Genomic DNA, 24,955 nt, shown 5'->3' with positions numbered 1-24,955 from the left:
CGGTGCTAACCACTGCACCACCACTGTGTATTGATGAAGGCTGATAGGTTATGCCCTCAAATATATTTGTATACCTAGAATGGCGTTCTGTAAGTCGTTTCATGACATATTATACATTATTATTATGCTTAGTACCTACTTTTCTTCAAAACCTACTAATTTTAAAGATAAAAACAAAACATAAACAGCATCAAAGTAAAAACATACACTAATGTCGGTGATTCTTTACAGATGAAATTAATTTATTTTAAAAGTTTCCACTACTAAGAGAGGTTCCAGGCATTCATTCTGCAGACAGGAAGTGGATGCTGCCCGGAAGCCGGGAGGCGGGTTATTGGGGGGGGTGACACCGCTCGGAATCCGCTCTATCCCGCGCTGAGCGGTGCGCAAGGATCTGCTTCCGGGTGAGTCCGGAGCTCGGGTTCCGGGGCAGCGAGTGCGGGTGGCGGCCTGAGGTAAGGGCGGGAGGCCGGGGGCCTGCGGGGTGTCGGTGGGGGTGGGAGAGAGGGAGAGAGAGAGAGGCCCGGCTGCTGCAGGGAGTCAGCCGGTGGACTTGGCCCCACCCTGCGGCCTCTGTCCCCGGACTGTGGTGAGTCTCCCTGTGGGGGCTGGTCCTTGGAGGATGAAGGTTTGATCTGATTGAGGATTCGATGGAGAGAGAGAGAGAGAGAGAAAGTATTCCCTCAGGTGGAGAGAGAGAGAGAGAGAGAGAGAGAGAAAAAGTATTCCCTCAGGTGGAGAGAGAGAGAGAGAGAGAGAGAACAAGGGCAGAAATTAACACTAGAGCCAGGGTGAAACCTGCAACTCTCTCCCAGTGTGAGGGAGGTCAATTAATAACTTCACAACTGCCATAGAGAGATTTCTGTTGGGGGAGGGGATTAAGGAGGAGGGTAAATGGAGTTAAATCAGCCATGTTCTAACTGAATGGTGGAACAGATTCGAGGGGCTGAATGGCCTCCTCCTGTTCCTGTGACTGACCGTAGGGAACTGGGGCCAGGGTCTGGTTCTGATGTTTCTGTTCCCGTTTAGCTGCTATTTTAGGGATGGTTCTGGACTGAATCCAGGAGTCCAGCAACCGTGAGCCACTTGTGGTTTTGGCACCGATCATTGCAGGTAACCTGGGGTCTGGCAACAGACTCATAAATCCTTAGGAAGGAGACATGTAGTCCTGCAGGCAGCTAAAGGGGTCAGCAGTGTAAATGAATCTGAAATTAAAGCATGTAGGAATAGAACTGGAACTGTGTCAGAGTCTGAGAACGGGTATTCGACAGACAGTGAAGCCAGTGCCAGTGGCTCCCTGTGTCTGTGTTTGGCTCCAGGATCTGGGTTCGAGGTCTGTTTGGGCTCTCAGTTATTGTTGCAATGAGGAGCTGTCACCAGCAGTCCCAGGTTTGTGACATTCCTGAAACAGTCACTTGTGGTATAAAAACCATCCATAAAGCACCATCCTGTGCCCAGCTGGGAGTGTCCACTAGCTGGAGCCAGGTTGGCTGTGCACAGGACCATTACATGTGTGACTGTTGTCTGTTTCTGTTTCCTGATTCTCAACCTTTCAGCCCCAGTGTGTCAGAAACTGGGTAAAGACAGGAGCTGTCAGCCCTCGCTGCCTTCTCTGAACTGTGTGACTTCCTTGTGTGTCGATGCCCTTGCACCAGATTGGTACTAGTTCAGTTTCTGTTTGCGCAATCTGTTGTGTGATAAGTATGAGCGAGTGATTCTGTGTAATGAAACTGGAGGAAAGTTTACTCAACACACATTTTAGAACATGATCCAATAGAATTTTCAGCTTATTTATTTAAATAACACACTTTCCTTCGATCTAATAATCTAACGGCACTTAATTGCTTGTGTTGATGCAAGTTTTCCCCATTTCTCATTTTCTTGCCCATGCCATGTACTATAGAGACTCGGGGTGATGGGGCAGGGTGTTAATTGTATATTAATTGTGTTTAATTGTGCAGGTGGTGGATGTTAACTGGGGATTCACTTGTGCTCCAATAAATAGACACTGACTGAAGTTGTGCTTGTTGGGTTTGGAGGTGTATGTTTGTTATGTGTAGCTCTGTTAATAAATATCAAACTGTAAAGATTAGCTCCAGTTCTATTTTTCACCAACTGGCTTTCTGGAATAGAACACAGTGTGTTGGTGATGGATGTTGTAGGAGGGGGAGGGGCCCTTGTCGACAAGCTTTTTTTTGTCTTTTTCCAGAACACATTAACTCCTTGTTGGGAGGTGGTTGCGTGGGCACTGATACTGCCACCTTACCCAAGGTGCCATTTGCTGAGAGAGTCAGGGCAGTGAGCACTGGCAGTTGATTCAGCAGTATTGGACATGAGAGCAAAACCGCTCCGGACACCAATTGGTGATTTATTCACACCGCCTGGGTCTCTGGGTTACTAGTCCAGTGACAATACCACTATGCCACTGCCTCTAATGTGCCAACCCCTGTCCAAGCTGCGATAGTCTAACGCCACAAACTGGGTATAGAAACTGGGACCTGACCAGACTACATGGCTGGAATTTTGCACAGCCCCAGCAGGTCGGATGGTGGCGTGGGGGCGGCGTACAATTGAGCGGCAGGCTCCGGGAGGCCTAACCGCCCCGATTCTGCCTCCGACCAAGTTTACGGAGGTCCGGCGGGGGAGGGCGGGTGGGGTGAGAAACGGCCCGCCCGCCCAAGGCCAATCAAGACCCTTAAGTGGCCACTTAACGGCCACTTAAGGGCTCTCGCCCACCTCCACGGGTATTTTACCCATGGCAAGCGGGTATGCCGGAGACGTGAAAGGCCGCGCAGCTATAGCTGCCGGCCTTTCCGCACCCCGGGGGGACTGGCAATGGGGCACAGGGTGCCCGAATGAGGGCCGCCCCCGCTTCCCAATCCAACCCCGGGATCCAAGACGCCCCCCCCCCCCCCCCCCCAAACGACCACCCTAGCCTCATCAGGGCACGACTGATTCCCCTGGTGAGGCTGCCCGAACTTACCTTCTGTCCCGGTTCCATTGGGTCCTCCTCGTTCGGCTGGGCTGCAGTCTCAGCAATGGCCACCGCTTCCGGTGGCGCTGCTGAGACTAAGAGCTGGCACGCTGATTGGCCGGCAGCTCACTGAGGCAGGACCTCCTCCCTCAAGTGGGTGGAAGTCCTGCCTCAGGCCAGTTAAAGCCTGGGGATCCGTAAAATACGGGACGGATCCCCAGGCTGGGCGGGCGTGGGATCGGCACCGACATTTACGTCGGATTCTGGCTCCCGTCCACCCAGCGTAAAATTCCGACCCATGTGTCAGTAAAACATTGTGCAGTGAATTAACCAACTGAGACACTGGGACCTTTCTGCTGACTGTCTAATAGTTGTATTTATAAAGCACCTCATCGGAGAAAAACATCTGGAGTTGTTTCAGCCAATGAATTAGTACAATGACTGTAGACCAGGCAGCTACAGAGCCATGTGTGTGGGCTAGGGCCATGTCTGGGGGAATAATGAACACTGTTTGGAGGCAATGATTTGAAGTTGAACAGTGATTGTGATTGGTTATCCCCAGCACTTTGCTTCCCACTCTGTGTGCGTCTCTTGTGTTCTGATGGCTGTTGTTTGCTCTGCAGTGTTACCGTTGACTGAGGGTCCTGTTGCCTGATAGCGAGGAGGACACAGGATGAACCCGCTGGAACAGAGTGTCCCAACCATTACCTCAATCAATACGTCGTATTCTCAGAGCCAGCCCAGGCTGCCAGAGCAATGCCAGTCACATGAGGAAAAGAAAGCAATTTCCGATGTCCGCAGGACTTTCTGTCTCTTTGTAACGTTCGACTTGCTGTTTGTTTCTCTCCTGTGGATAATTGAGTTGAATGTGAGTGTTTTCTCACCAGTACATTAGGAGGAAGCACAGACACAGGAACAGGATTAGAAACTGCAGTGTTAGCTTCACACAACTTGTTCTATGTCCTCAGTCTCAAATTATAAATGGTGAATACAAATACAGTTCAGGCTGCTTATTTCCATATGTAATATTTTTAAAATGAACTTCAATGTGATTTCATTACTCCCTCTGAAACTGTAGAGTCACTAGGTGAGGGTCACGCACTGTGTAACTGTTCAGAGTCACTATTTATTCAGGGTGAAGGTCACGCACTGTGTAACTGTACAGAGTCACTGTTTATTCAGGGTGAAGGTCACTCACTGTGTAACTGTACAGTGTCACTGTTTATTCAGGGTGAGGGTCACGCGCTGTGTAACCGTACAGAGTCACTGTTTATTCAGGGTGAAGGTCACGCACTGTGTAACTGTACAGAGTCACTGTTTATTCAGGGTGAAGGTCACTCACTGTGTAACTGTACAGTGTCACTGTTTATTCAGGGTGAGGGTCACGCACTGTGTAACCGTACAGAGTCACTGTTTATTCAGGGTGAAGGTCACTCACTGTGTAACTGTACAGTGTCACTGTTTATTCAGGGTGAAGGTCACTCACTGTGTAACCGTACAGAGTCACTGTTTATTCAGGGTGAAGGTCACTCACTGTGTAACTGTACAGAGTCACTGTTTATTCGAGGTGAGGTTCACTCACTGTGTAACCGTACAGAGTTACTGTTTATTTAGGGTGAAGGTCACTCACTGTGTAACTGTACAGAGTCACTGTTTATTCAGGGTAACGGTCACTCACTGTGTAACTGTACAGAGTCACTGTTTATTCAGGGTGAGGGTCACTCACTGTGTAACTGTACAGAGTCACTGTTTATTCAGGGTGAGGGTCACTCATTGTGTAACTGTACAGAGTCACTGATTATTCAGGGTGAGGGTCACTCACTGTGTAACTGTACAGAGTCACTGATTATTCAGGGTGAGGGTCACTCACTGTGTAACTGTACAGAGTCACTGATTATTCAGGGTGAAGGTCACTCACTGTGTAACTGTACAGACTCTGTTTATTCAGGGTAAGGGTCACTCACTGTGTAATTGTACAGAATCACTGTTTATTCAGGGTGAGGGTCACTCACTGTGTAACTGTACAGACTCTGTTTATTCAGGGTAAGGGTCACTCACTGTGTAATTGTACAGAATCACTGTTTATTCAGGGTGAGGGTCACGCGCTGTGTAACCGTACAGAGTCACTGTTTATTCAGGGTGAAGGTCACGCACTGTGTAACTGTACAGAGTCACTGTTTATTCAGGGTGAAGGTCACTCACTGTGTAACTGTACAGTGTCACTGTTTATTCAGGGTGAGGGTCACGCACTGTGTAACCGTACAGAGTCACTGTTTATTCAGGGTGAAGGTCACTCACTGTGTAACTGTACAGTGTCACTGTTTATTCAGGGTGAAGGTCACTCACTGTGTAACCGTACAGAGTCACTGTTTATTCAGGGTGAAGGTCACTCACTGTGTAACTGTACAGAGTCACTGTTTATTCGAGGTGAGGTTCACTCACTGTGTAACCGTACAGAGTTACTGTTTATTTAGGGTGAAGGTCACTCACTGTGTAACTGTACAGAGTCACTGTTTATTTGGGGTGAGGGTCACTCACTGTGTAACTGTACAGAGTCACTGTTTATTCAGGGTGAGGGTCACTCACTGTGTAACTGTACAGAGTCACTGTTTATTCAGGGTAACGGTCACTCACTGTGTAACTGTACAGAGTCACTGTTTATTCAGGGTGAGGGTCACTCACTGTGTAACTGTACAGAGTCACTGTTTATTCAGGGTGAGGGTCACTCATTGTGTAACTGTACAGAGTCACTGATTATTCAGGGTGAGGGTCACTCACTGTGTAACTGTACAGAGTCACTGATTATTCAGGGTGAGGGTCACTCACTGTGTAACTGTACAGAGTCACTGATTATTCAGGGTGAAGGTCACTCACTGTGTAACTGTACAGACTCTGTTTATTCAGGGTAAGGGTCACTCACTGTGTAATTGTACAGAATCACTGTTTATTCAGGGTGAGGGTCACTCACTGTGTAACTGTACAGACTCTGTTTATTCAGGGTAAGGGTCACTCACTGTGTAATTGTACAGAATCACTGTTTATTCAGGGTGAGGGTCACTCACTGTGTAACTACAGAGTCACTGATTATTCAGGGTGAGGGTCACTCACTGTGTAACTGTACAGAATCACTGTTTATTCAGGGTGAGGGTCACTCATTGTGTAACTGTACAGAGTCACTGTTTATTCAGGGTCAGGGTCACTCATTGTGTAACTGTACAGAGTCACTGTTTATTCAGGGTCAGGGTCACTCACTGTGTAACTGTACAGAGTCACTATTTATTCAGGGTAACGGTCACTCATTGTGTAACTGTACAGAGTCACTGTTTATTTAGCAGTCTCATGATTCATTATGTAAACTGTTTACAGAACATTAATGAGCAGCAGCGTATGAGAGTAAGTGTCCTGTGAATTAACACTCTGGGGTTGAGGCTGTGATCCTTTGCACTGAGTTGCTGATCTGAGCCGCAGTGTTATCACTGCAGTGTGAGGTCAGCTGCTGTGGGGAGAACCAAGAATAGAACAAACACAGTTTGAAAAATGAGGAAGAACATCAGTGCTGATAATGGATGTGCAGAAATGATCTCACCATCATTCTCTTGAGCCTAAATAGAAGCGTTAAACTCTGAGAAAAGCTGGTTTATAATTGAATTTCTGCCTCTTGCTGGCCTATTTCTGTATTTTCTCCTTGGGAGTGGTTGTGATGATGCTGTTTACAGGAATTGCTGGTAGAGGTCAGGTGTTCCTCATTGATGTGGTTTCTAGCTGGAGCTGGATTGGCAACAAGCTAACATAAATGACCTTGGTGACTGAGGAATTAATGTTGCCTTAGCTTTCAGACAAAATAGGCCTCAGTCATAAAGCTCATTCATTTACCCGCTGCTGCACCTCTGTCTCTCTTCCCCTGTCTCTCTTCCTCTGCCTCTTCACTTGTTTTTCCTGCCTGTATTTTCTCTGCTTGAACTCCAAGAACGCTGTTGTCGGCACATAGTTTTGTTACACGCTTGCCTTTCAGTCCATGATTATGTCATACAAATGTTGACATACGAGCCCAGTTCCCAATGGCAGTCCAAGTGTATGATGTCCACAGGATCTGCAGCTGGTGGGAATGAAGCATCGTATGAACAGGGCTGCTCTCTGTCTTCTAGCTGTAGGTGAAGTCACCCGCTATGGGATTCCCTACAGAGCTTCAACAGGCCATCAGCTGGTGCTTCTGGCCTTTTAATGGCTGCAGGAGTACTTTAGTGATTAGATCTCCATTGTAAAAACCTGTTTCCCTAACTGCTCAGGCTTAGGTGGTTTGGGTTTTGACAGCCCACGTTCCCTCAGTACATGTCTTGAGTGTCATTCCTTCTGTTTTTCTGTGTTTTTACCAATCATCATCCTAGCCGTAGAGACATGAGACAGATACTTTCCAAATTAAAGTTGCATTTGGAGAGAGCATTTTAGCTGCATGAAAACATTGTCTGTCCTACAATAATGAACAAAATCTTCAACAGAGCATGTAACTTGTATTCTGTTTCTGTTTGTACTCCAGACAGCAATGGTCTGTGTTGGAACTCAGGTTTGGAGTTTTAAAAATTTTTTCCTTTGTGTGCATGGGAAATATTTTTGAAGGTTCCATTGTTTCAAGCTTAATATTAGTAGCATTCAGTTTTACTTCCACAAAACTTTTTGTCTCTGAACATCTTTCAGGTGACTCGATAGTTTGGGTAAAGCTAGTGTGACATACATACATTCAAAAGGACCAGAACCAAGTTCCTGCATTTCTCCCAGTCTTTTGTCCAACTTCAGTACCCACGAGACATTTTCACAAAGCAATTGCACATCACACTTCAAGCGCAAGATCCTTTCTCCATCTCTAGATTTAGGAGAAGTTTAGAACTGCTTGCAAGACACTCGCTCGCTCACAGCACTCACACACTCACAGCACATGGTCTCAGCACTCACTCGTGCCATACTCACGCCACTCTCTGACACTCACTCGTGTGCTCACTCATGCCACACCACATACAACAGCACTGTCTCAGAGTCAGAAGGTCATGGGTTCAAGTCTCACTTCTGACACGTGACCACATAGTCCAGGATGAAACTCTGGTACTGAGGGTGCACTGTCGAGTGGGAAGGGCCATACTGGGGAAGGGAGTGCTGCACTGTCAGAAGGTCAGTTCTGAGGGAGAGCTACACTGTCGGATATGCTGTCTTTTGGATGAGACGTTAAACCAAGGCCCCATCTGTCCTCTAAGGTGAATGTAAAAGTTCCCAGAGTATATTTGAAGAAAAGCAGGTGAGTTTTCCTGGTGCCCTGGCTGATTTAATTATCCCTCAACCAACATTACTAAAAAAAAGTTGTCTGGTCATTACCCCATTGCTATTTTTGGGAGCTTGCTATGTGCAAATTGGCTGCTGCATTTTGAACATTACAACTGTGACTACACTTAATGGTACATCATTGGTGGTAAAGTGCTTTGGGACGTCCTGAGGACGTGAAAGGCACTATACAAATGCAAGTTCCTTATTTCATGAATTTGCAGTGTCGCTGAGTTTCGGACCACAGCCTCCATCACCCATTTTCTAGCTGGACTGAAGAGCTCTTCCAAACCTCAAAGTCCTCCTCCAGTCATTACTGAGTAATCAGCTGTTCTCTGCCTCGAGCACAGAGCATGAAGATTCAGCCTCAGTCTTTCAGTGAGCGGAGGACTGAGGGCTTTGGGTAATATCATCTCTGATCTCTCTTAGAAAAAATACTGAGTCTAAAACTTAACATGTTCTTTGTTTCTCAGACAAAAGATGGCATTGAAAAAAATCTGGAGGATGAAATATTAAATTATGATTTCAAAACTTCATTCTTTGACATATTTGTAAGTATTGTATCTCATTTATCAAACCAGAAATCCACTGCTCCACCATGCCTCACTCCAAACAATCATTCACCTTTGTCCCTTTGTTCCCTCCAGTCACTGGCTGTGTTTCGCTTCCTGGTGTTGCTGATGGCCTATGCGCTTTTGAGACTCCGTCACTGGTGGGTGATTGCGGTAAGGATCCCAGAGAATTTTCACTGCCGCTTTGTACCTGTATTTGGGGAGGGAACGGGAATGGTGGTGTTTTGCAGCCTTTGCTTTGGGAACTCTGGATCTGTTCACGCTGTTTACAACAGTCCAGTGGGGCAAAAGGCTCAAAGTAACAGGAGAGGTGCAGAATTCTCACTTGATTCCACATAGACTGAAATAAAAATAGAAAGTGCTGAAAGTACACTGCAGGTTAGCCAGAATCTGAGCTCGGAATGTTTTTGATCAGCTCTGACTATGGGCACACACCTGAACCATTAATCTGTCCCCATTATAGATATTGACTGACTTGCATGTTTCCATGGGTCTCTGTTTTTTTATTTCATTTACAGGATGTGGCTTTAACTAAAGAGCAGGTTTTCACTGGTTTTTCAATGAGCTCCGTGCCTGTGGGGTCCGATAAACTGTTTAGCACCTTGTGCACTTGTCATTCCCTGTGTTGTGGCTTTTCCTTCTCCTGCCAGTCTGTCCACTGATCCAAGATGTTTGTGTTCTGGTTTTGGGACAATTCATATGCAGTGGATACTTGCGGATATTCTGTCTGATTTAAAATGATGGGTATCGGTCAGGTCTCCTCATGGATCAAATATACAGTCCAGTGCAGTACTGAACTGGATAGGCCACGGAGATCCCAGATTCCGTTCCTGCTCTCAGTTACTTTCACTCATTTGGGGAGACAGCAGAGGCTATAACTACAGAGTCAATCGACAGATTAACGGTCAACACCATGATTGACCAGAGGCTCCACCACCAGAGTAATGGTGAGCAGTTTTACTGTCCAGAGACTCCACTCAGAGTAACGGTCAGTGCCTCTAGTATCTCTTAGGCTTCTTATTAATTACTAATTAAAGCTCATCATTTATAAATCTATTCAGTGTTCTTGAGTTGATCATAGGTGGCAGCAGCTTATGTTGGAGTGGTGAACCGGGGCAGGGAAGTGGGTCTAATTGGATAGCTCTTAATTAGAGCCGGCACAGACACATTGGGCCGAATGGTCTCTTTCTGTGCCGTATCATTCTGTGAAGGAAAAGGACACATCTGCAGAATCTATTCGTTTAACAAGTCAGTGTACAGAGAGGGAAATCTCAGGAGTCCCTGGAAATTCACCTTGCTGACTTCCTAGGCTGGTCTGGATGTGAAGGATATGTTGGAGGAGTGACTGAGCAGGTCAGCTCTCTGGTTATTGTTAAGCTCTCTGCTGCTTTGTGTGGCCTGCATCTCTCTCCATCAGCGCTGTCACTGACTCTTGTGTTTTGTTATAGGTCACCACTTTGATTACCAGCGGCTTTTTAATTATAAAAGTCATTCTTTCAATTCAGGTAGGGAGACTTTCATTTTACAGTCGTTCCTCTCTCACTCCGCCTTTTCTTTGTGCTCTACTTGTTCCCATAGCGGTGGCTTTAATTTTATCTCCGTAAGTTTGCAACAAAATGCCCAGAGCCCCTCACTATAAGGTCTGATGTCTCACTGACATGCTGTATACATTGGCCTGTCAGAGAAGCCACAGAGAACTCTTCTTCAGAGTAGCCTTCACTTTAATTCACCATGCTTGATCCAGTGAGTTAATTCCTGGAAGTTTTGGGAAAAAGCCACTTAAAGTTTGAGGCAGTGTTGTGTGTTTGATAGTTGCGAGTTTTATCAAATCATTAACACTTGAAAGTGGTGAAGTCTTGGGCACCCTGAATCTTGCGGCTCCCTGTCACAGTTTAGAATTCTGTGGCCATTTGTTCGATGATCAGAACCTGACATAAACTGTCTTAAAATGCCTTTTGCCTGAAAATGATCAGCTTTTCCCTATGCTCTGGTTGTTGAGAAGTGATATGAATGCAGGATGAGATGTTGTTTTGAAGAATTCCCAAGCAGTGACCCAAGTCTGGTCAATCCAGAGATATCTAGCACCTTTGTGCAAGCAAATTGCTTTCGTCTCTACTAGTCTTTGAAAAGAAGATTTTTTTAGAGGCTGCAAGGGAGCAATAGCCTCTGCACTGTCAGCAGGACAGATAATGTAGCAAGAGAGACTCGCTGCACTAAGTAAGATTCAGCACAATGGGCCAGCGGATATGGTCTCCACTTCCGCCACAAAACACGGACCCAGTGACTCTCGTCATTCTCCATACTGTGTGTGTATGTTTTACCTACTGTGGAATAAAGCAGCTTAGGTACTGAACATCACCTCATCTAGTGTTAACCAACTACACCTTCAGAGAGGCTGAAAAACACATTTCGGTCAGAGATCTGGACCAAATCATGATGGAGTTTCATTACTCTGCTACCTGGTCTAGCTGCCACACGAGCAGATACAGGGCAGTGGGAGTCAGCTTCCGTAACAAAGCGGTCGGCTTAGGGAGTGACTGACACCACTGAATCCCAGTAGATGCTTGCAACAGACCTCAATTCATAACGCTCCCAGTGACCAATCAGAGAGGACGATGACTGACTTAACTGGTGGAGGAGAGAGAGCTGTCTGACCTCGTAGGCCAGCTCCCCGGCAGTACTGGATCTGCCAGCTCCCCGGCAGTACTGGATCTGCCAGCTCCCCGGCAGTACTGGATCTGCTAGTAGTGGTGATCCTGGTTGTTTGTGTGTCCATGACACACATTCTCCCAAGCTGAATATGTCCAAGTTTGTGTGCTGTTTAATTGTGCTGCATTATAGTGTCACTCTGCTGTTCCTATGAATGAGAGTGGTATTTACACAGATCCTCTCTTTATCCAGTTCCAGACCAGAGGTGCGTTTGGCTACGTTCTCCCAATTGTCTCCTTTGTCCTCGCCTGGCTGGAGACCTGGTTTCTTGATTTCAAAGTATTAATTCAAGAGGCAGAGGATGAGCGATGTGAGTAAATGTTTGAATCTCTACTTTAATTGAACTAACATTGACCCTTAGCTGTTCTGACCCTCTCTTCACCTGGCTATTATCATTACCTAATAACCACGGAGTAAACAACTGAGAGTAACAAGTGGGTAAGAATGATTATGGTAGAGTCATCTCATTGGATGACTAATCCTGATTATGTGTAATGTGTCAGTAATTTATAAAACACACAGTCGTATTCCTTGGGAACCAGTGCTGCAAAATTACTGCAATATAATATTCAGTGGATTACCTGGGGATATAAAACACTGCTGTGTGATTTATACATAGTATGTGATCTATATTTATTATATAACAATCCTCTCTAACTATAATTTCAATCTGTGCATATATTCTATGTTACATATGTGCAAACAGCATTGCATATAGCTTATATGATATATAATCTAGTAGTGTGTGTATAATGTTTATGGTGAACATATACAGATGCAGAGGTGTTGGGCTGTAGTGCTGACTGTTGATTTCAATGAACTTGTGTCACAGGTTTTAATATTTTGCTGGCTGATGTTGCATGACAAGAGAGTCGGGATTAACTGTAGTGTTCAGGTGAAGCAGGATGAGAGGTGAGGGATAATTGGACTGGGCACCAGATGTAGTTCAGTCCCCCATTTTAAAGTTATACATTAATCCTAATTTTTATATTTCCGTATTTTGCTATTATTTTTCAGAGGCTTTGTGGATGTGAACATTAAGGTCTCTTTGCCCATGTTAATCTCTAGTACCCCAGGTGATTGTGGGTTTCTCCTGGATGTAATGTAATTTGTTTCTGTCTGTTTCACAGTGTACCAAACACCACGGTTCATGCACGCACCCCTTCTGTACCCCAGTGCTGTGTCCGAAGGACAGTTCTACTCTCCACCAGAGTCCCTTGCAGGTAGTTTACTGTGTGGCGGCTTCTCACTTCATTACATGCCCTTCAGAGGGGGACAGGGAGGGTGGGGATGGAGAAACAGCAACTGGAGGGGAGAGGGCGGGGTTTGGAGGGGAGAGGGCGGGGTGGGGAGAGGTTGGGAGAGGGCGGGGTTGGGAGAGGTTGGGAGAGGGCGGGGTTGGGAGAGGTTGGGAGAGGGCGGGGTGAGGAGAGGAGAGGGCGGGGTGAGGAGAGGAGAGGGCGGGGTGGGGAGAGGTTGGGAGAGGGCGGGGTGGGGAGAGGTTGGGAGAGGGCGGGGTGGGGAGAGGTTGGGAGAGGGCGGGGTGAGGAGAGGGCAGGATGGGGAGGGGAGAGGACTGGGTGGGGAGGGGAGAGGGCAGGGAGGGGATGGGGCGAGGGATGTGAACCCGTAGAGCATGTCGGGTTAGGGAATTTGTGTAACCTTATTGTTTTTGTGAATATGTGTACTTCCTGCCTCCAAAACAAAATCAACTCTCCTAAGTATTAAACTGAGGGCTGAATTGGGCCAAGGATATTTAAAGCCATTGTCTTGTTGATAGAAAGTTCAAGCACAAAAACAGGCCATTTGATCCCTTGTGTGCTAGTGTTTTCTGCCACTCATATTGTAAACCTGCTTCGCTCAACAGGCTCTGAAGACGAGTTTGAAAGCGAAGGTATCGGAAGGAGAGCAGTAACGCCTCAGGTGAGGGCTAATCCTAAATGTTTAAAGCAAATTCTGACTGGGGATAATGAGCCGCAGTCAGTGGTGGGGGAAGAGGGGCCTGATTCTAAGTTCAGGTGCTGTTACTTTTTAATCTGTAAATCTTCCCCCTCTTTCTTACCCCCCCCACTATCTCCCTACCACCCACCACCCCTTCCCCGCAACCCCCCCCTCCACCCCCCCCCCCCCCCCCCCACCTACCCACCACAGCCTTGTAATCTCCCGGGAGAGGCTAAATAGACAGTAAAACGACAAGACCAGTAAGCTGGGAGATGGTGGCATCGTGGTAATGTCACTGGACTAGTAATCCTGAGACTTGGGCAATGCCCTGGGGACATGGGTTCCAATCCCACCATGGCAGCTGGTAGAATTTAAATTCAGTTAGTTAATAAATTCAATTAAGTAATAAAAATCTGGACCTGGAATTGAAAGCTAGTCTCAGTAATAGTTTCATGAAACCATCATCAATTGTTGTAAAAACCCATCAAGTTCACTAATGTCCTTTAGGGAAGGAAATCTGCTACCCCTACCTGGTCTGGCCTACATGTGACAGCAATGTGGTTGACTCTTAACTGCCTGAAATGGCCTAGCAAGCCACTCAGTTCGAGGGCAATTAGGAATGGGCAACAAATGCTGACCTGGCCAGCAACGCCCACATCCCACGAATAAATAAAATAAAAATCTAGAAAATTCCTCTTCAGCCCTTTCAGGTGATTGACACTAGTCTGGGAGCTCATACAGACTGTGTTATCCAGGGGCAGGTTTTCGATATGATGCAATCACTGCCCCAGTCCAGAGGGTGATGCAGAGAATCAGCGAGAATCAGCACTCACTGCACCAACTGGCAACACACTGCAGAGTCTCACTCACTCATCGAACATCCTCCATCAGAGACACTGACCCGGGCAGTGAGCAAGTCGCTGACACGGGGGGCGAGCGGGCGAGCACGTTGCTGACCCAGGGGCGAGCGGGCAAGTCACTGTTTATTTTGTTTCTGCAGGAGAAGGAATATGTGCGTCAGGGTCGGGAGGCAATGAAAGTGATGGAACAAATACTGGGGCAGGAGGAGTACTGGAAGTTTGAGAAAGAGAATGTGAGTAACTGGCTATGAGCTTGTTTAGAAGTCTCTGCCGTACACATTCTTTGTCTGTTACGTGTGTTTTATAGCAGCTGTTTGACTTTTCAAAGACTTTCTGTACAGCAACCACAGATGTAACTGATAAAAGATTCAAGTTTCCGAAATAGTGCTGTGAACTGCAAAAATGCAGAACTCCACCCTGTTCTGGGGAGGCAGGACAGAGGCATTTCATTTGCTAATGGCAGTAGAATCACTAATACTAACTTGCTAAATAAAAGTTCATGTTAACTCACAATCTTTATTTGCAACGGAACCTTTTAAAACACTTGAAACTATTGCAATGTTTGTGTTTCCTGCACTCTTTCCCTCCCCATCTGAGTTCCCCAGACTTACTGCAACTTCCTAAGTAGTACAGACACGTCGCTGGCCAACAGACTCCAGTGGAGCTGCTTGGAGTGGTCACCATGGGGTTGGTGAAGGTTCACCCAGTCGAGCAGCATCTAGAATGGCCCAAAAGGAATTGGTGCTCGCCCCAAGAATGAGAGTCAGAAATCGGGCACAGGTCTTGACTGCTTTGTTGGTTGTTCTGGCATTCTGGGTGCATTGATCTGAACCCCTCAATTAGATCACAGCATCTCATTCGCACCTGAGAATCTATTGTTCTAAATGTGAGCTATTTATTAGCTTTGTAACAGTGAAGCTCCCGTGGTGATATTATCAGATCTTGGTTTTGGAGCATACATGTGATGTTTAGTCACTATCCTGTCTTATCTGCATATTGCCAGTGCTCGGGACTGTGGTCTAAATAAGTCCACAGCACAGTCAGAGAGTAATTGCTGTTTTGTGTGTGAAGTTTGCAGATTGCATGGAGTCTGTTTGTGACTCCAATTCTGAAATCTCTTCATGTTTATAGTTTAACATATACAATGAGAGTGTGGGTTGAATGAGGTGGGGATTGTGTTTAGCTTTTATGAAGCTCATGAATCTGGAATCTCTATTACAGGAGAACAGTGATATTGTTTACACATTTGAAATCCCGTATCAGGGCAAGAGCTTCATTCTGAAGGTAAGAACTTTGAGCAACAGGACAGGGACTTCCTGGGCCTGAGGGAAGAGAATTTCCTCCAGGAAGAAATTCATTAAACATAAAATCTTCTTAGTTTTCCCTTCAGCAGCAGCACCTTGAAGGTTCACTGTGTGAACAGACTGATTCAAGTCCATCTGTGCAGAATCAATAAAGCAATTGTTCCCTTTAAATCTGCCTCTGTGTTGTAGCTTTCCCAGGAAATGTTGGTGTTGGGACCGCACCCACGATAAATCCACTCATTCCTAGGGTTTGCTTCCATAGGCACTGCTAGCATCCATCTCTCTCTCTCCACCCCCCCCCCCCCCCCACTCTCTTGATCATCCCTGCTCTCTCATGTACTCTTCCATCTACCACCACCCCCACCCAAAAATTTCATTCTGCTTAAACCAAATAAACACTCTGAAGCAGGGGTGGAGGGAGTAAGTTGTGGGGGTTAGGGTGGCTGACTGGAGAGTGGGGGACAGTGGCCTGTATGGTTGAAGCAGAGCTGAGGAGTGATCTAGCACTGATATTCTAGCGATTGCATCTGGGATCTTCCCAGTGGGACTGGATGTTGCAGTCATTCAGACACAAACAATTGCTCCAGGACTTGGGACCAAGTAGCAGTACAAGCACTGCTAGGATCAGTTCAATTCCCCAGACTTGCTGCAACTTCCTGAGTAGTACAGACACGTCACTGGCCAACAGACTCCAGTGGAGCTGCTTGGAGTGGTCACCATGCAGTTGGTGAAGGTTCACCCAGTTCGAGCAGCATCTAGTATGGCCCAAAGAGAATTAGTGCTCACCCCAAGAAGGAGAGTCAGAAATCGGGCGCAGGTCTGACTGCTTTGTTGGTTGTTCTGGACATTTTGGGTGGGAATTCCCAGGGGGAATGACTCAGCACTAAATGGCTGTAACTCAGTCAGGATGACCACAGGGTGGCTGCTGTGGGAAATGCAAAAATCTCTCACTGAAACATTGCTGAAGTAGAAATTGGGAATTTCACTCTGTATCAAACCCGTTTCTTTTCTTTTCTCTTTGTTTTTGTATCTAACCCCGTGCTGTACCTGTCCTGGGAGTGTTTGATGGGGACAGTGTAGAGGGAGCTTTACTCTGTATCTAACCCCATGCTGTACCTGTCCTGGGAGTGTTTGATGGGACAGTGTAGAGGGAGCTTTACACTGTATCTCGCCCCATGCTGTACCTGTCCTGGGAGTGTTTGATGGGGACAGTGTAGAGGGAGCTTTACTCTGTATCTAACCCCGTGCTGTACTTGTCCTGGGAGTGTTTGATGGGACAGTGTCGAGGGAGCTTTACTCTGTATCTAACCCTGTTTTTTCTTTTTTTCTAGCCCCGTTTTTTTTTACTCTGTATCTAACCCCCTTTTTTTTTGTTCTTTGTACTCCAGCTGGTGAGAGGGATTTGTCTCCATCATTAATCTCTTTTGTCCATTGACCTGGAAAGATGGGAGGATCACAATGGATTAATCTTACTGTGTAAAGCTGTAAATACCCCCAATAACCCACAGGGTAACTGGCTGACAGTAGACTGAGGAGCTGAGATCCACTCTCTATCTAATCCCAATTTTTTTCTTTGCTGGGAGTGTTTGATGGGGACAGTGTAGAGGGAGCTTTACTCTGTATCTAACCCCGTGCTGTACCTGTCCTGGGAGTGTTTGATGAGGACAGTGTGGAGGGAGCTTTACTCTGTATCTAACCCCGTGCTGTACCTGTCCTGGGAGTGTTTGATGGGGACAGTGTCGAGGGAGCTTTACTCTGTATCTAACCCCGTTTTGTATCTAACCCCGTGCTGTACCTGCCCTGGGAGTGTTTGATGGGGACAGTGTAGAGGGAGCTTTACTCTGTATCTAACTCCATGCCTACACTTCCATCATTTTGATAACCATGCAAAAATAATTGACCAGGAAATTAAAGTTCTAGAAATTGGGGCATTCCTGATGGATGGGACTGAGTTTCACACCAAACCGTGCAATTGCCCAGGAAGCCAAGCTTGGTCCTATCGGCTGAGTTTTTTACTGGAGCAATCCCAGTTCACTTGTTTTCTATTCCATGCTAGCCTGATGCAGAAAGCATCACATCAGCGTGCAGCAGCACAGAGGACAGTCACTGGGTCAGTGGTATGTCCAGTTTGGGTTTGTTTGACCACCTCCATAGTGTATCCAGGTCCCAGTAACACTGTGCAGCCTCACCTATGTCCTGGTCTGTGTCCACACTCTCAAAGTTGGGAGGTTTGCGGTGTCCACGTTAACATGTGTTTCTCCTTCAGGCATTCCTGCAGTGCTCTGCAGAGCTGGTATACCAGGAGGTCATTCTTCAACCTGAGAAACTGGTCATTTGGAACAAAACAATTACTGTTTGTCAGGTACTGCTACTATCTGTAATCACATATCCCCTGGGAATAGTAAATTCCAGCGCTACGATTCAGCTGACAACAACTAATCCAAACTAAACTTTCAGAGGCAATGGGAGTTGAGGGAAACAGTGCCCATCATCCAGAGTTTATAAACTGGCCGAGCAGTGTCCCTGCAGTGAAACAGCTTCCTGCAATGGAGGTTGGTGGGCCAGGCTGCAGCCTGATACAGCAATACCCTCCAGTCTCCCTTTTCCTGAATCCGAATGTTAACATCGCTGAGTATCCCTGTTCTTCACCAGTCCCGTCTTTTATTCATTATCATTCATTCAGAATCTACCAAGAGGTACATAGGAGCAGGAGTAGACCATTCAACCCCTCCTGCCCCACCATTCAATAAGATCTTGACTGATCTGTCCCAGACCTCAACTTCTCTTTCAGGTCTGCTCCGCCTAACCCTTGACTCCCTGAGATTTCAAAAATCCATCTACCTCCTCAAATACATGTATTGACCTAGCCTCCACAACTCTGAGGCAGAGAATTCCAGAGATTCACCACCCTCAGAGAAGAAACTCCTTCGCATCTCAGTTTTAAATGTGTGCCCCCCTTATTCTGTAACTATGTCCCCTAGTTCGCGATTCCCCCACTAGTGCTAACATCTTCTCAACATCTACCCTGTCGAGCCCCCTTAAAATCTTGTATGTTTCTATAAGATCACCTCTCATTATTCTAAACTCCAATGAATAAAGGCCTAACCTGATTATCCGTTCTTGATAAGACAACCCCTTCATCCCAGGAATCAGCCTAGTGAACCTTTTCTGAACTGCCTCCAATTCTAGTCTATCCTTCTTTAAATATGGGAACCAAAACTGTACGCAGTACTCCAGGTGTGGCCTCACCAACACCCTGTACAGTTGTAACAAGACTTCCCTATTTTTAAACTCTAACCCCCTAGCAATAAAGGCCAAAATTCCATTTGCCTTCCTAATTACTTGCTGCACCTGCATGCTAACTTTTTGTGTTTCATGCACAAGAACACCCAGATCCCTCTGTACTGCAGTATTTTGTAGTCTTTCTCCATCTAAATAATAATCTGCCTTTTTATTCTTCCTACCAAAGTGGATGACCTCACACTTTTCCACATTGAACACCATCTGCCAAGTTTTTGCCCACTCACTTAACCTATCTATATCCCTTTGCAGATTCTTTGTGTCCTCATCATAACATGCCTTCCCACCTATTTTTGTATCGCCAGCAAATCTGGATACACTACACTCTGTCCCTTCCTCTCAGTCATTAATATAGATAGTAAATAGTTGAGGCCCTAGGACCGATCCTTGTGGCACCCCACTAGTTGTGGCTTTCCAACCTGAAAAAGACCCATTTATCCTGACTCTCTGCCTTCTCTGTGTTACCCAATCCTCAATCCATGCCAACACATTCCCCCCAATACCCTGAGCTCCTATTTTGTGCAATAACCTTTTATGTGGCACCTTATCAAGCGCCTTCTGAAAATCCAAATACACAACATCTACTGGTTCCCCTTTATCCACTCTGCTTGTTATATCCTCAAAGAACTCTAACAAATTTGTCAAACATGATTTCCCTTTCATATCATGTTGACCCTGTTTGACTGCATTATGTTTTTCTAAATGTCCTACTATTTCTTCCTTAATAATGGACTCTAGCATTTTCCCAATGACCGATGTTAAGCTAACTGGTCTGTAGTTTCCTGCTTTCTGTCTTCCTCTCTTGAATAGGGATGTCACATTAGTGGTTTTCCAATCCACTGGTACCCGACCGGAATCCAATGAGTTTTAGTATATTACAACCAATGCCTCCACTATCTCTGCAGCCACTTCTTTTAAAACCCTTGGGTGCAGACCATCAGGTCCAGGCGACTTGTCTGCCTTTAGTCCCATCAGTTTGTCCAGCACCTTTTCACTCGTGATAGAGATTGTTACAAGTTCCTCCCTCCCATTTACACCTTGTTCATCTATTATTGTTGGGATGTTTATAGTGTCCTGCACTGTGCAGACTGATGCAAAATATTGGTTTAAATTATCTGCCATTTCCCTTTTCCCTGTTAATTCCCCAGTCTCATCCTCTAAGGGTCCCACACTTACTTTAGCTACTCTCTTCCTTTAATATACCCATAGAAGCTCTTACTGTTAGTTTTTATATTTCTTGCCAATTTACTCACATAATCAACTTTCTCCCTCTTTATTAGTTTTTTAGTCATCTGCTGCTGGTTTCTAAAAACTTCCCAATCCTCTGGCCTACCACTCTTTTTCACCGCATTGTATGCCTTTAATTTTGATTTGATATTCTCCTTAACTTCCTTTGTTATCCACGGGTGGTTCATTGTTCTCTTCGAGTCCTTCCTTCTGACTGGAATAAATGTTTGTTGAGTGTTATGAAATATCTGCTTAAATGTCTGCCACTGCTCATCTACTGACTTCCCCTGTAGTCTATTTTCCCAGCCCGCTTTAGACAACTCTTCCTTCATACCTCTGTAACTGCCCTTGTTTAAGTTGAAGACACTGGTTTGAGACCCGAGTTGCTCTCCCTCAAACTGAATTTGAAATTCTGCCATGTTATGATCGCCTTCCCCTAAAGGATCCTAAACAATGAGATCTCTTATTAATCCTACCTCATTACACAATACCAAATCTAAAATAGCCTGTTCCCAGGTAGGTTCTGCAACATATTGCTCTAAGCAACAATCCCTGAGGCATTTTACAAATTCGTCTTCCATTTTACCCTTGCCAATTTGATTTGTCCAGTCTATATGCAGATTAAAATTACCCATGATAATTGCAGTGCCCTTCTTACACGCCTCCATTATTTCCTGATTAATATCTTGTCCTACAGAGAAGCAACTCTTCGGGGGCCTATGGACCACTCCCACCTGTGATTTCTTTCCCTTGCTATTCCTTATTTCCACCCAAACTGATTTTACATCATGATCTATTACACCTATATCATTACTCACAACTGCACTGATCACTTCCTTTAATAACAAAGCTACCCAACCTCCTCTACCTTTCTACCTATTCTTCTGGAATGTTGAATATCCTTAAACATTGAGATTCCAGTCCTGGTCATCCTGCAACCACGTTTCTGTGATAGCTATCAAATCATATTCATTTATTTCTATCTGTGCCGTCAGCTCATCTATCTTGTTACAAATGCTACATACATTCTGATAAAGAGCCTTAAGCTTTGACATTTTACCACTTTTACCTACTCTGGTTCCAATTTCTGCTGTACTCTTATGCTTGCATTCTCTGTCCCTTCCTGTCACTCTGATTAATGTATCTTTGGCCTCCTTATCTCGAGAGACAATGGATAAGCGCCTGGAGGTGGTCAGTGGTTTGTGAAGCAGCGCCTGGAGTGGCTATAAAGGCCAATTCTAGAGTGACCGGCTCTTCCACAGGTGCTGCAGAGAAATTTGTTTGTCGGGGCTGTTACACAGTTAATGTATGCACCTTCACTATCCTGCACCTCTGCTCTCTTTACTTTTCGACTTTTTAAACTTCCCTTCAATTGAACCCTTCCCCCCCCACTATTTAGTTTAAAGCCTTATCTACAACCCTAGTTATATGATTCGCCAGGACACTGGTCCCAGCATGGCTCAAGTGAAGCCCATCCCAACGGAACAGCTCTCTCCCCAGTACTGGTGCCAGTGTCCCATGAATCGGAACCCATTTCTCCCACACCAATCTTTGAGCCACACATTTACCTTTCTAATCTTATTTACCCTTTGCCAATTAGCACATGGCTCAGGTAATAATCCAGAGATTATTACCTTTGTGGTTCTGCTTTTTAATTTGGCCCCGAGCTGCCCATAGTCACTCAGCAGAACCTCTTTCCTAGTCCTACCTTTGTCATTGGTACCTACGTGGACCACGACAACTGGATCTTTTCCCTCCCACTCCAAGTTCCTCTCCAGCCCAGAAGAGATGTCCTTAACCTTGGCACCAGGTAGGCAACACAGCCTTCAGGACTCCCTGTCTTTGCTGCAGAGAACAGTATCTATTCCCCTAACTATGCTATCCCCTAATACAACTACATTTCTCTTTTCTCCCCCCCCCCCCCCCCCCCCCCCACTTGAATGGCACTCTGAACTACGGTGCTGTGGTCAGTTCGCTCATCCTCCCTGCAGTCTGTGCCCTCGTCCACACTGGGAGAAAGAACCCTGTACCTATTGGATAAGGGCACTGGCTGAGGCTCCTCCAAAGCTAAATTCTGGATCCCCATACCTGCCTCACTCGCAGTCACATCCTCCTGTCCCTGACCATGGTCCAGATTGGATGTAATTAATCTAAGGGGTGTGACTGTCTCCTGAAACACAGTGTCCAGGTAGCTCTCCCCTTCCTGATGTGTCACAGTGTCCACAGTTCAGACTCCAGCTCATCAACTCTGAGCCGAAGTTCCTCGAGCAGCCAACACTTACTGCAGATGTGGTCACCGTGGATTGCACCGGTGTCCACCAGCTCCCACATACTACAGCTGCAACACATCGCTTGCCCAGCCATCTCTGTTCTATTTAATTAATTAATTTGACGTCGCCTGATTTAAGTTACTTGACCTAAACCAAAAAAAAAGAAAAAAATGACACGAGACAGTCCGTTTCTCACAACCTTTAGAATAGATTCTAACATTTGCCCTACTACTGATGTAAGGCTAACAAGTCTGTAGTTCCCTGTTTTCTTTCTCCCTCCCATTTTAAATAGTGGGGTGACATTTGCTACCTTCCAATCTGCAGAAACCTTTCCAGAATCTATAGAATTTTGGATGATCACCAATGCATCCACTATCTCCATAGCTACCTCTTTCAACACTCTGGGATGTAGAATATCAGGTCCTGGGGACTTATCAACCTTCAGCCCCATTAATTTCTCCAATACAACCTTCTTACCAATACTAATTTCCTTCAATTCCTCATTCCCCCTAATCCCTTGGTTCTCTAATTCTGGGAGATTTCTTGTATCTTCCTCATGAAGACAGACCATGGCTTACAAGGGAAATTAGAGATAGCATTAGATCCAAGGAAGAGGCATATAAATCTGCCAGAAAAAACAACAGACGTGAGGATTGGGAGCCATTTAGAATTCAGCAAAGGAGGACCAAGGGATTGATTAAGAAGGGGAAAATAGAGTATGAGAGCAAGCTTGCGGGGAACATAAAAGCTGACTGTAAAAGTTTCTATAGGTATGTGAAGAGAAAAAGATTGGTGAAGACAAATGTAGGTCCCTTACAGTCAAAAACAGGGGAATTTATTATGGGGAACAAAGAAATGGCTGACCAACTAAATGCATACTTTGGTTCTGTCTTCACAAAGGAGGACACAAATATCCTACCAGAAATGTTAGGGAACACAGGGCTTAGTGAGAGAGAGGAACTGAAGGAAATCCGTATTAGTAGAGAAATGGTGTTGGGGAAATTGATGGGATCGAAGGCCGATAAATCCCCAGGACCTGATGGTCTGCATCCCAGAGTACTTAAGGAAGTGGCCCTAGAAATAGTGGATGTATTGGTGGTCATCTTCCAAGATTCTACAGACTCTGGAACAGTTCCTACAGATTGGAGGGTAACTAATGTAACACCAATATTTAAAAAGGGAGGTAGAGAGAAAGCAGGGAATTATAGACCAGTCAACCTGACGTTAGTAGTGGGGAAAATTCCAGAGTCCATTATCAACGATTTTATAGCAGAGCACTTAGAGAACAGTGGTAGAATCAGGCAGAGTCAGCATGGATTTACGAAAGGGAAATCATGCTTGACAAATCTACTAGAATTCTTTGAGGATGTAGCTAGTAGAGTTGATGAGGGGGAGCCAGTGGATGTGGTTTATTTGGACTTTCAGAAGGCTTTTGACAAAGTCCCACATAAGAGATTAGCATGTAAAATTAAAGCGCATGGGATTGGGGGTAGTGTATTGCGATGGATAGAAAATTGGTTGGCGGACAGGAAAGAAAGAGTAGGGATAAATGGGTCTTTTTCGAAATGGCAGGCAGTGACTAGTGGGGTACCCCAGGGATCGGTGCTAGGACCTCTGCTATTCACAATATATATTAATGATTTAGATGAGGGAACTAAATGTAATATCTCCAAATTTGCAGATGACACAAAACTGGGTGGGAGGGTGAGTTGTGAGGAGGATGCAGAGAGGCTTCAGGGTGATTTGGACAAGTTGAGTGAGTGGGCTAATGCATGGCAGATGCAGTATAATGTGGATAAATGTGAGGTTATCCACTTTGGTAGCAAAAGCAGGAAGGCAGATTATTATCTGAACAGTGATAAACTGAGAGAGGGGAATATGCAGCAAGACCTGGGTGTTCTCGTACACCAGTCGCTGAAGGTAAACATGCAGGTCCAACAGGCAGTAAAAAAGGCAAATGGTATGTTGGCCTTCATAGCGAGAGAATTCGAGTATAGGAGCCGGGATGTCTTGCTGCAATTATACAGGGCCTTGGTGAGGCCACACCTGGAATATTGTGAGAGTTTTGGTCTCCTTATCTGAGGAAGGATGTTCTTGCTATAGAGGGAGTGCAGCGAAGGTTTACCAGACTGATTCCTGGGATGGCGGGACTGACCTATGAGGAGGGATTGAGTCGGTTAGGATTATATTCGCTGGAGTTCAGAAGAGTGAGGGGGGATCTCATAGAAACCTATAAAATTCTAACAGGACTTGACAGGGTAGTTGCAGGAAGGATGTTCCCGATGGTGGGGGAGTCCAGAACCAGGGGTCATAGTCTAAGGATACGGGGTAAACCTTTTGGGGCGGAGATGAGGAGAAATTTTTTCACCCAGAGAGTGGTGAGCCTGTGGAATTCACCACCACAAAAATCAGTTGAGGCCAAAACATTGTATGTTTTCGGAAGCAGTTAGGTATGGCTCTTGGGGTGAATGGAATCAAAGGGTATGGAGCG

The 24,955-nt window shown here is 45.7% G+C and overlaps 1 protein-coding gene across 6 annotated transcripts in view; it reads left to right on the top strand.

Moving 5' to 3' along the window:
• Window positions 1-332: 332 nt before the first annotated feature.
• Window positions 333-24,955, top strand: part of stard3 (StAR related lipid transfer domain containing 3) — a 42,674-nt gene continuing 18,051 nt past the window's right edge. The window contains exons 1-11 of one of the 6 annotated variants that reach the window (XM_068013697.1): window positions 333-404; window positions 3,598-3,842; window positions 8,755-8,832; window positions 8,929-9,006; window positions 10,302-10,358; window positions 11,755-11,872; window positions 12,693-12,785; window positions 13,430-13,485; window positions 14,504-14,596; window positions 15,585-15,647; window positions 17,934-18,029. In XM_068013697.1, the coding sequence (XP_067869798.1) occupies window positions 3,648-3,842; window positions 8,755-8,832; window positions 8,929-9,006; window positions 10,302-10,358; window positions 11,755-11,872; window positions 12,693-12,785; window positions 13,430-13,485; window positions 14,504-14,596; window positions 15,585-15,647; window positions 17,934-18,029 (927 nt within the window). In that variant the 5' untranslated portion in view covers window positions 333-404; window positions 3,598-3,647. Of the gene's footprint in view, window positions 456-510; window positions 590-631; window positions 1,114-1,145; window positions 1,390-3,597; window positions 3,843-3,864; window positions 3,959-8,754; window positions 8,833-8,928; window positions 9,007-10,301; window positions 10,359-11,754; window positions 11,873-12,692; window positions 12,786-13,429; window positions 13,486-14,503; window positions 14,597-15,584; window positions 15,648-17,933; window positions 18,030-24,955 lie in introns of those variants that run through there. The other 5 variants (XM_068013694.1, XM_068013696.1, XM_068013698.1 and 2 more) reach the window with 5 other exon arrangements.

The sequence above is a fragment of the Heterodontus francisci genome, chromosome 33 (genome assembly GCF_036365525.1).
Source record: "Heterodontus francisci isolate sHetFra1 chromosome 33, sHetFra1.hap1, whole genome shotgun sequence".
NCBI classification, from domain to species: domain Eukaryota; kingdom Metazoa; phylum Chordata; class Chondrichthyes; order Heterodontiformes; family Heterodontidae; genus Heterodontus; species Heterodontus francisci.
Note: the sequence above shows the minus strand (reverse complement) of the source record. Positions and strands in the feature narration are given on the sequence as shown.